Source organism: Chamaea fasciata, unplaced genomic scaffold, assembly GCF_029207755.1.
Source record: "Chamaea fasciata isolate MVZ Bird 193981 ecotype frontalis unplaced genomic scaffold, bChaFas1.0.hap1 SCAF_23, whole genome shotgun sequence".
Classification (NCBI taxonomy): Eukaryota; Metazoa; Chordata; class Aves; order Passeriformes; family Sylviidae; genus Chamaea; species Chamaea fasciata.
In genome coordinates, this window is record NW_027094108.1 from 4,244,452 (window position 1) to 4,255,438 (window position 10,987).

Here is a 10,987-nt window from a genome sequence, read left to right on the forward strand (position 1 = left end):
TTTTCCTGTAACATTTAGCTCACAGAAAGGGTGGCTAATTCCATTTATGTTAATTCCATTTATGTTAATATTAAACCAGCATACTTTTGCTTTTAGCTTAATCACTAAGCAACCAAGTTACCAGAAGAACGCAGGTTATCCAGCAATTATCCCACAAACACGTCTGGGGCTGAATTCTGACATCGCACCATTAAAATCCATGGAGATTTTCCCAAGAGTCCCATGACAGGAATGCTAAGGATATAAAAACTGACATATGAATACGTGTTAATTGGTCCCAATCCCATTCGTGGTTCCAGTCCCATTCAAAGCCTTTTAATTCATGGAAGAGTTGGGCAGGAATGATAGCACCAATTATTGCTATACCAAGGTGCATTACTTGATGTTTAGTATTAACAGCATCTTTTAAAGCAATTTTCATCCTAAGGATCTCAAAGCTTTTACACATTAATGAATGAAGAGCCTCACACCATCACTGTGAAGTAGGCGAATATTATTCCCAACTCACAGATAAATGAGGAAGATGGGAATTAAATAACATCCTTAAATTTGTGCAAAGGATAAAAGACACCTTTTCCCTGAAGGAAGAGCAGATCTGAAGTAGTGACAGGGTCTTGCAACCAGTGAATTCACCTCCTTGCTGGGAAAAATTGGAGCCCAGGGAAAATCTATGGTTTGCCAAAACTCCGTGCAAATGAAATGGAATGGAATGTATTTAGCATGGATGCTTTCCTAGGAAGGAGCTAAGCCTACAGCCTAGAAGGAGTTAAAGTATGAAGGATGACTACATCTGGACAAGATCTGTTGCCAGGGTTAACTCACAAGGCTGTTTGGAATATTTCTGCAGGAATAGCAGCCCAGCATTCACTTTCAAAAACCAGCTCTTCCATTTGAATCTGTTTTCCAAAACAAGACAGATTTTGCTTACAAAATTAGCTCCCTACCCAGCATCTGAGGCAGGAATCTGGAGAAACAGCTTAATTTTTATCAAGCAAGTGCTTAAAGCAACTGTTGATATATGGGGAGAGAACGCAAACGTTTGCCCTGTCTCGCAGAGCCATTAAATATTTATTGTTTTTTCTGAGACAAAAATATAAATGCAAAGCTCGGCTGGCTCCCGCCTCCTGCTGAGCTCAGCCTGGTGACCCCTGAGCTCACAGGTTGGAGGGGAAGTTTGCAGTTGAGTCAGGAGAAGGGTTTGCTTTGGGATGGAGCTCTTGGGCTTCCCAGTGGCTTGGTCCAGCACCACGGTGCAGCTGTAGCTCACTTTGGGCTGAGGTGAGGTGCTTTAGCCCGTTTGGTAACTAGAAATGGAGCAGGAGACTCTCCAGGAAGGAGAAAACACATTGAGGGAAGAGAACATGTTTACCTGAGTCTTCACGTCTTGTGCTTTCTGAGCGCCGAGCGAGGCTGACTGGGATTTTCTGTCTCATTTGCTGGCTGCACAATTGGGGTTTTCTCCTGTTATTAACTGAAAAATCTGCATTGCTGATAAACTGCTGCGATAGCAAATACATTCTGGTCTCCCCTAATTGCTTCTTCTACATTTATGAAGATACTCATCGTTTCTCTCTCATGAACTCCAATTAAAGCTTGCAGAGCTTTTGCACACCCCCCACTCATGAATACACATCGTGTTCTAAGTGAGACAAAATTGTCACCTCTTCTTCAGTGTTCAACAGGACTCTGCAAATGAAACACTACCTGCTCAGAGGTGTGGGGGCCTTTTGTGATGGAATCACAGAAACTGGAATTTTGGAATTACCTGGATATGAATTCAATTGGCAATATCCAGGATCTGCAGAGATCTGCCTGCAGTCACCTGGCCTTCTTCATGCATTTTCTCTTTTAATCAGTTCTGGTTCCCCTCTGAATCGAAGAAAGGTGTCCATCAGGTTGTCTCAGGTGCTATACCCTTGTCTATACACACACACATATAAAAAGATATACAGGTATATCTTTATTTCCCTCTCTCTGAGTGCTGAGTTGCTGCCGTACAACCCCCAGCTTGACCTCTCTACTGGCATGGCCATCCTCTCCTACTGACCTCCACACCACCACAAACACATAAAAGTCAACACTAACTTACGAGCAACTAAACAACAAACCTGCTGAGAGCCTTGCCTCTGCACCCTTTAAAGGTGGTGTTATGCTCTCCTCTCTGTACATGTGATTTATTTCGTATTTTTTTAGCCTTCTACTCTTTCAGGGTTGCAAATATTGAAAGCGTTTCGGAGCTTTCAACAGCGATATCAAACCTAATTCAGAATAACAAGCTTTTTTCCCAGTTCCAAAGGAGAGCAAAATAAGAGAGAATGAGAATGAAATCAGAACCGACCTGATGTCACCGTGCTGAGCCACCTTGCAGCCAGTGAATTACCACCAGCACCAGCCTTACAGCAAATGCAATTTGGGGATTCAGCACCATTATTGAGTGATATAAGTATTCCTTTGCGGTGATGGTAGGCAAGAATCCATCCTTTGCACAGTTCCAGCTCAGGTTTGACCCCATGAGGGGTGGGAAAAGCACAGACTGTCTCAGAGGGCAAAAGCTTCATAAATTCATCCTGAATCTCTCCCAAAAAAATAAGGAACTGATCTTTCTCCAAGGCTGCAACCCTCATTTTTACAGTCATTCAGTAAACATCCTGAACCTGAGTCTTGGCTCAGAAGATTCATGGGTTTTGGATCAGGCATGACCACCAGACAGGATGGGACCCACCACTCGTGGGTCACTGAGGATGTGCAGAGCTGGGCTGGTGCAGAGAGCAGCACATTTCAGCTCACCTGAGTTAGAGGTGCCTCTGATCCCTCATCACAGAGCACATCATTCTCCAAATAAACCGAATTAATAGAGACAGCCCACAAATGAGCTTTTCCTCCCCTCCCAGGCCATGGAAGAGGCAGCAGGTTGTCAGGTACCTGTTTAGGGACAAGCACCACAAGCCAGGCTGTGTAATACATGTTAATAATGTCATTAGACACAATGAGGTCCTTGATGAAGCTTCAGAGGTTCTGCCTTTTATCTTCTCCTCCTTCGACACAAGTCAGTGTTTTGTGCTCCCTTTTAGACCTAGAGAGATCATGAGAAGATGTGCTGCTGATTTGATGCAGCCAAGAAGATTCCTTCTTATGGAAATGGGACAGCGAGATTAATGTAAAAAAAATACAGCATACAGAGCAGCAAGTTTGTTTTTTGGGCTTTCCTCTAGATACACCCTGACTTGAAAGGAAGCTGTTTTCCAAGCCAAACCAGCTCATGGATTGTGCAGGCTGAGATAAATGAACACCAAAATACGTGAACACCAATTTACAGCCGCATTTTTATAATATTCCATAGCAGAATTTGCATAATTTCCCTTTCTGCAGCCCTTGAAACACATCAGCAGGGCAGGGACCCTTTCAGAACTCTAATAATTTTGGTTTATTGAAACACAGAGCAAATCCTCCTTCCCCTGCTCTTCCTGTTGATACTGATAGGACCCACTCGTGTGAAAATAAAGGTCACAGGGCGTTGCTCCTGAAGTTCTGCTGAAAGTCTGAAGAACAGATGGTGAGAAACGTTCGAGTAACAAACAAAGTATTCCAACAAGATGGCTGGTTTTATAAAACAGCCCTCTGCAGAAAATAAGAACTATTTTTAAAGGTCAGTTGGGGAAATAGCACTGCTCTGCTACCAGTTCTGCAGCAAGTATTGCGGCTGTCCCCACAGCAGGCTGCTTGGGAAGGCAACAGGGACCACTGGAGAAAAGATTATAATGTAAAAGGGCTTGAGAAATTATTCTTTTGTCTGGTTAGAAATGGAGGGTAGTACATAAAACCCCAAAGCTCAACAGCTGCTGGGATGTCGAATGGCTAAATATAAGTCATGCCAAGTAGGTTTTCCTTTTTTCCATAAACTGAAAGACTTTAACCTTAAATGATTTATTTACAGGTATCAGCATCAGGCTTAAAAGGCTTAAGGTGGTGACAACTCAAATACTCAGATATTTTCCAAAGGAAAACAAGGCAATATGCTCTGTCCAAACTGGCATTAACTTCATCTGCAGATCTGTCCTGGCAGACACCTGCTAAAAGTTTGTCCCAGGAGTCGGTGAGGACTGGAGCTGTTTGATTCAGAGTAAAGGAAAAAAAAAAAAACAAAACCAAACCAAACAACCAAAAAAACCACACCAAAAAGCCTCAACAAACCACAAACCCAAAAAAACCCCCCAAAAACCCCAAAAAACCCCACAAACCTGCAACACCATATTTTTAAGGAAAAAAAAAGCTTCTAAATGTAAATGAAAGTGTTCTTTCCCCTATGATTTTAGGGCAATGAGAACACTATTTTAGAAGCACCACCAGGTTGATTTTCTGTCTTTACCTAAGGAACAAATGAGCTCCCCAGCAGAGAAGCAGTTGAATATCTCAATACCCCCACAGTCTCATGCCTGGGCAGCAACTGGAATTCAAGTGAATCTAAGCCAGATGCCCTACAAAGCTGATCTTGTTCTTAAGCCGTCATTTGTGGTATGATCTCATTCAAGAAGTCCAGTGCAAACCCTGAGATGTTTTTGATGTCCTTTCATTCCCTCCAGAACCACACCTGAGGATAATCACAACACTGCTGGGAAAGAAACCGGGGAGATGGCATTTCTCCCAAAGGACTTCAAATCCTCTTGAAGTCAATTAAACACTTCATGGAAGGAACTAAGTGGACTGAACTTCCTGAAAGCTTGGCTTTTGAGGGCAGGCATCCTGCAAAATGTCATGTGCTCCTTCATATAAGAGACCATTTCTCCACATCTAAGGCTGGTGCTGGTGCCTGGGTGCACCTTTTCTGTTCTTTGGACAAATTCCTCTGGAAACAGCTGGATTAGAGATGATGCACATGACCCAGCCCTGGTGCACCTTCTGCTCCACACCAGTCCAGTCTCTCCCAATTGCAATTAGAAACTCAAGAAAAACAAGTCAAAAAGTAATGTAGGCAAAGCTGGGGGGTGATTTAAAGTTTGAAGGTATAATGGATTCATGTCACGCGTGTCTCAGAAGCAATAAATCCTGCTTAGGGAAATGTCTGAGGGGGAAAAAAACCCCGCTAGGCTATAAAATTCCACCTCTGAGGATTATAAAACAACAGGCACAGAGCAAACATCCTTTCTGAGCATAATAGGACTGTCAGAAGTGATTGACAACAGTGACAATCTATCACAGGCTGCCGTGTCCCTGCCACAGCGCCGTGCACGGGGCTTGTCAGGCAGCGGTGGAATTGTTTATTCAGCCCGACACCGGGCGGAGGATGGGACAAGCCACGGGGAATAAACGCACCTTTCCTCCCCGCCTGCTTTTATGCATTATCTCGGCACACCTTTTCGTTCAGGGAGCACAATTTCCATTTTTGGAACTCCTTCCCCAGCCAGGACACGGTGACTGACGAGCTGAAGGTGCCGCCCGATGTCGGGAGCGTGCAGTCCCGGGACACAGACCAGGAATGAGAGATTTGGGCACAAAGCTGCCGCCCTGACCTGCAGGGAGGGCGATGCTCCTTTCCCAGAGCTGTCAGCCCAGCAGCCAGAGCACAAGCGCTGTGCTGACCAGGGGTTTTTGTTTTTGTGAGGAGGAAATCCTATCCAGGGCGTGGAAGGGATGGAGAGCACCGGGGTCAAGAGATCCTGCAGACTGTAATGACTTTCATTAAATCACTGTCTTCCCTGGGCTGAATTTGAGCTGACAGCCTATTGCTGAGAGACTCCACACAGCTTATTACCTCTCCCTGTGTGCAGTTTAACACTGCTGACGGGGCTGATGGATCAGCAGCCCCTCAGCCAGCCCACACCACAGCTGCCAGCACCACTCTCCCCACAGTGCCACCTCATCTGCCACCGATGCCATTTCCCTAACCAGGAGGAGTGCCGAATATGCCCCATTCTCAGTGGAGAAAACCCATTTGCATGTGGGAGATGAGAAGAATTTTTCCCCCCACTCAACAGCTGTTTCTCCATGCTCTGCTTGCCAAGAATTGGCCCCTAATTTTCCCTATAAAGCCACAGACACTACTGCCACAGTAGCTTGTACATGACTACCACAAAACTGAGGCAGTAAAATCTGTGAAAAGTGGAATAACTTAAGAAAAGAGGCTCTTCCAAGCAGCCATAGGTGAAATAAATATGACCTAATATATGGAGGGACTGCTGATGCTTAAGGGCACAGAGTCCACCTTCTAACTATCAGAAAATCCAGCTGTGAAACCCCAGGCAGGCTCCCTGGTGCCTCTGTGCTGTGGTTCCTCTTCTCCGCTCTGATGAGCATCCTTGTCCTTTGTGCCCTCGGTGGCACCTTGCTGGGAGAACAGGGACCTGCTCCTTCACAGGCAGGTGCACATGGTCCCCAGCACAGCCTCCTCTAAATGCCCTCACCAGTGTTTTCCGAAGTGGAAAGCTTCGTGTGTTGATTCACTGATTCATCTTAAGCCAAAAATTGACTCAAGATCAAAGTTAGATCCGTGGTGGACCCGAAACCTTTGTTTCAGCAACATCTCCTGGTGTGTGTTCAAGCAGAGTTCCAAAAATGTGTCCAATTTCTCCTCAGACCAGAAGGGCAGCAGGGACGAGGCATCACCCCCACATCATCCCTGCCTTTCCAAAGCAGATTAATAGTGGCAGAGAAGTGAGAAATGCCCATCAACTGTCCCCTCTGACCAGTCGCTCCTGCTGGCTTAGCAGTCCAGCTGATTTCTGCCCAAAATTTCAAGTTGGATGTTCTCTCCTCAAATTATCTACCAGTCAAACTCAGGTCCATGGCAAGAGAGAGGAGTCAAAGTGCCAAGCACTGGATTTCAGCTTATCTTTGTACAAAGCCTCACACAATCAATGCAGTTTAGAGCTTCAGGGCTCCAACTTCCCATAAAACCACTAACTGGGAAGCAAAGGCAGAAGGGAAGAGAAGGGAAATAATTGTATTGGTGATATTTTTTCCTCCTGTGTGATTAGAGCCACAGGGCACTCTGCAGTCAGGGTTATATATTCACGTGTTTATATTCACACACTGGTGGGGATATTCCTGTTGTTATTCCTGCCAGTCTCATGTTTCTTTCATTCCTCAGAGGATTTATTTTATTGTTTTTTTTTTGGTTTTTTGGGTTTTTTAACTGGATGTTATCACCTGTTTACTTCCACCCTTCTACTCACCACTACTACTTCTCACCTTGTCATTCTTCCAACCTGAAAATCCCAGGCAAGAAAACATCCTGTCCTTTCTGGGAAGGGATCCAGGCACATCATGAGGATAACAGGAGCACTTGACATTTCCCCATTGTTCTTAGCATTTCCTAATCAGTCTCTCTATCACAGGCACCAATTAATATGCATTCAGGACAGCTGATAAGTAGGAAAGCAATTCTTGGGTGCTAAAAATAGAGTTCCTGCACAAGGGGATTATCAATAGGTGCCTTTTTGCCCCATATTTATTTTTATCTGCCACATGCAGATGCCTGTAAGCATCTGCCTGCTCCCATGCCTGACTCCCCAGAGGTATTCCAAGTATCTGGAACTTGTATGGGGTTGGATGGGGCTTGGAGCAACCTGGTCTAGTGGAAAGTGTCCCTGCCCAGGCTAGGGGGTGAAATGGGATGAGCTTTAAGGTCCCTTTCAACCCAGACTTTCTGCCCCAATTTCAAGTTGGGTGCTCTGTCCTCAAATTATCCACCAGACAAAACCAGGTCCATGCCAGGAGAGGGGAGTAAAAGGGCCAAGCATTGGATTTCAGCTTATCTCTGTACAGAGCCTCACACTGGGACAATTCCATGGATTCTGTGGAATTCTAGGGTTCTGTGATTTTATTCCCACCTGCAGGGGAATCTATAGAATTTATTCCCACTGTGGGAGCAGAACCAAAAGCACAGTCTAACCCCTAGAGTTCTCCATGACACTTCAGCAGCATTAACTCTGGTGGTTTGGTTAAACATGTGCCAAAGTGAGATCAGCACCATCCTCACAGAAATGAAACCCTGAGCACAACAAGGAGCAACAGGAGTTGCTCTCTGTGCACTCCACAGCCCCCAAATCCTGGGCTGACTCCTTGTGCAAACACACAACATTAAAATACATGTGCCACTAACAGCAGGGATCCCCACGTGCAACAGGATCCCTGCCAGTCAAAGTCATCAGGATCAAAGGTTTTGAAGGTGAGAGAAGCAGATAAGATAACCCCCAGACTCCATGTGGGAGAACACGGAAGTAGAACTGGGGCATCCCCATTCCTGGAGAGCTCAGAAGATCTCAGGACAGCCTCAGGCCTCCTTTGCCTGATTTTAGGGTTTGCCAGGGTAGAAGAGAGAAGAGACCAACTAGTTTCAAAAGAGCCCTCTGACAGAAGCTGTCATTTTCCATCCAGGCTTTGCAAATAAAGACCAAAAGGGAATATAAGAAGATAAATACAATTAATATTTCAAAGGGTGTTTTTTGTAGGCTGAAGGAAACACTGCAACGCAGCAAAGCTACAGAGAAAGAGGGTTTTTTGTTGAAGAAGCAAAGGCACAAAGAAACATCTGCACATCATTTCATGACTTTTAACTGGCATTTTAGAGCTTGGCTAAACCAACAGCTCAGTTGTCTGGCGCTTCTAAAACTGGCATTCAGCACAGATGCTTAGTGGACAGATGATTTTCTTTAGGTAGTGCTGACGCTGGATTCCCATCAATGGGGTTATTGCTGTCTTCCCATCAATGGGTACATTGCTGTATTTTCTCCTGAAATTAAGGGCCATTTTTAACCCTGAATCTGAGGCTCAGCCCCAGCACAAGCTGCACACTCTGTGCACTGAGATGTTCTTCCCACAGCTGCAGATTTCAGAAGCCAAGATCAGTTTTAAAGAAGAGTCAGCAATTAATGTTCTCCACTGCTAAAACTGCACGTAAAAATGCAGGTTTTTCCTCCAGATCTGTGTAATGTGCCTTCCTCACATCCTAACACATGTGTGTGTATTGATTTTCTACCTGTGCATCCATCAGGAGGTGCCTCATCAGCATCATGGCACTTTTCAGAGATTCCTTCTCACTGGGCAAAAAGGCATCTTCATCCTCATCCAGCGTTTTTGACTTTTTGATGATAAAATGGGAGATCTGGTCATTCAAGGAATGCAGCGACTCAACAGCTGTGGAGACAGAGAGGGAAAACAAGAAACAGAAATGAAACCATGCTGGAGGAAGCCAACACATTTTTTTTTGTTTGAGATGAGTGTCATTTGCTCTGGGAAATGTAGCTGGAAATAATTGGTCCCCATTACCTCTCCTGGATTCTCCTGAGAGGACCAGCAAAGGCATCACACAGACATGGGGATGAGGCCCTGAGCAACCTGGTCCAGTGGAAAGTGTCCCTGCTCATTGCAGGCTGGGTGGGAATGGGGTTGTCCAACCCCAGTCATTCCAGGATTCTGTGATTATGTTTCTAATCTCAAGTTACAAGTCATAGCTAAAGTGAAAATAAGAAAAAAAAAATTAAGTCAGTCTCTTGACTTCCTGCCCAGAGACCTGCTCGCTCTGATGTGCAGGGAACCAGAACTCCAGACAACACGAAGGGTAGAAGCTGGAAAAATTGTCTTTTTATTAGCTAGAGTAGGAGTGAGTCAGACCAACAACTAAAATACTGCTCATTTTATTTCTTCGTGATTATTGGTATTTGAATCACTGTTAATCTTTTAAATTCTCCTTTGTGGGTTCAAATCCCAGGTATTATATGTGAGATTTCTGCTCCCAGTCAGAAATCACCACCTCCACAGCTCACAGAAATCCCCCAGCAATTTCACACACTTTATGTAGCTGCAATTTATATATGAACCAATGGTCACATTTATTTCCATTCAATGAAAAGCTCCGGACTTCTACAGATTTGAAAAATGTTCACTGCGATTTGCTTTTCAACCATCGCGAGTTTGGAGGTTTCCTTTTTACTGCCAGCTCATTAAATAAATGAGGTCCAAATAATTCCTCAGTATATTTTCTTTGTGCTGGTGGCTCAGGCAGTGGAGCCCTTTGATAAGCACGGAGTAACACATCACTGTCACACCCTGAACGTGCTGCAAATCCTGGCTTGCTCAGGCTGTTTATGAATAAAGCAATGTGTTATTTAGGACTCTCTGACAAAGTGATCTTAAGAACACGAGGCAATTGAAATATACTCGACCTAGTTCTGTCTAAAGAAGATCTTACCACGAAATTTGAAGTAGTAAAGATTAGCCAGAAACCACTCACTGAGGAGCAAATCTTCCCTAGACAAAAGGGCCATAACAAATCACAGTTGTGTCTCCAAAATGCAGGAGGGAAAGAGCAGAATCCTCCTTACTGAGAGGGTTTATTTTTCACTAAAATAATAAAATAAAATCTGTGCCTGGCAATGCCTTAGTGAGGGGATTGGGAGGATTCCCAGCACTCAGGGTGTTCCCGCACCTCCTGCTAATAGAAAAGGGGTTTGAGGCTCATTGTGATGAAGGGTCCAGTTTAAACCCCACCATAAATCACAGAATCACATAATGAATGGTTTGGGTTGGAGGGAATCTTAAAGATCATCTCATTCCACTCCCTACCACGGGCAGGGACACCTTCCACTATCCCAGGTTGCTTCAAGTCCCATCCAGCCTTGGACACTTCCAGGGATGGGGCAGTCACAGCTTCTCTGGGCACCCTGTGCCAGGGCCAATCCTGACTGTGACAATTGTACTGCTGGGTGGGGCCCGTGTGCAGCCCACAGTCCTGTTTGTCACAACCCAGCCTCATCTGTGTGACCCAAACACCTCCTGCTCCTGGGCCTGGCCCATGGAGCTCAGAGTGATGCTCTGAGGAGGACACGGGGCCTGGGGAGCAGTGTGGCACAAAGGGGTGATGCAAACCACGTGCAGCTGAGCTTCTCCAAGTCACCATTGACAAATCATTTTGTAATCACATGGCCTCACACCGACCAACACTCGTGAGCCCAGGCAGCTGCAGGTTTTCCAGCCAGGAGAGCAGCAGGCA

At 45.2% G+C, this 10,987-nt stretch overlaps 1 protein-coding gene across 1 annotated transcript in view; it reads right to left on the bottom strand.

Moving 5' to 3' along the window:
• KAZN (kazrin, periplakin interacting protein) overlaps nt 1–9,052 on the bottom strand; it is a 152,461-nt gene extending 143,409 nt beyond the window's left edge. Inside the window, exon 1 of the mRNA XM_066203201.1 lies at nt 8,975–9,052. Coding sequence (XP_066059298.1) covers nt 8,975–9,010 — 36 coding nt within the window. The 5' untranslated portion in view covers nt 9,011–9,052. The remainder of the gene's footprint in view (nt 1–8,974) is intronic.
• Between the last annotated feature and the right edge of the window lie 1,935 nt (nt 9,053–10,987).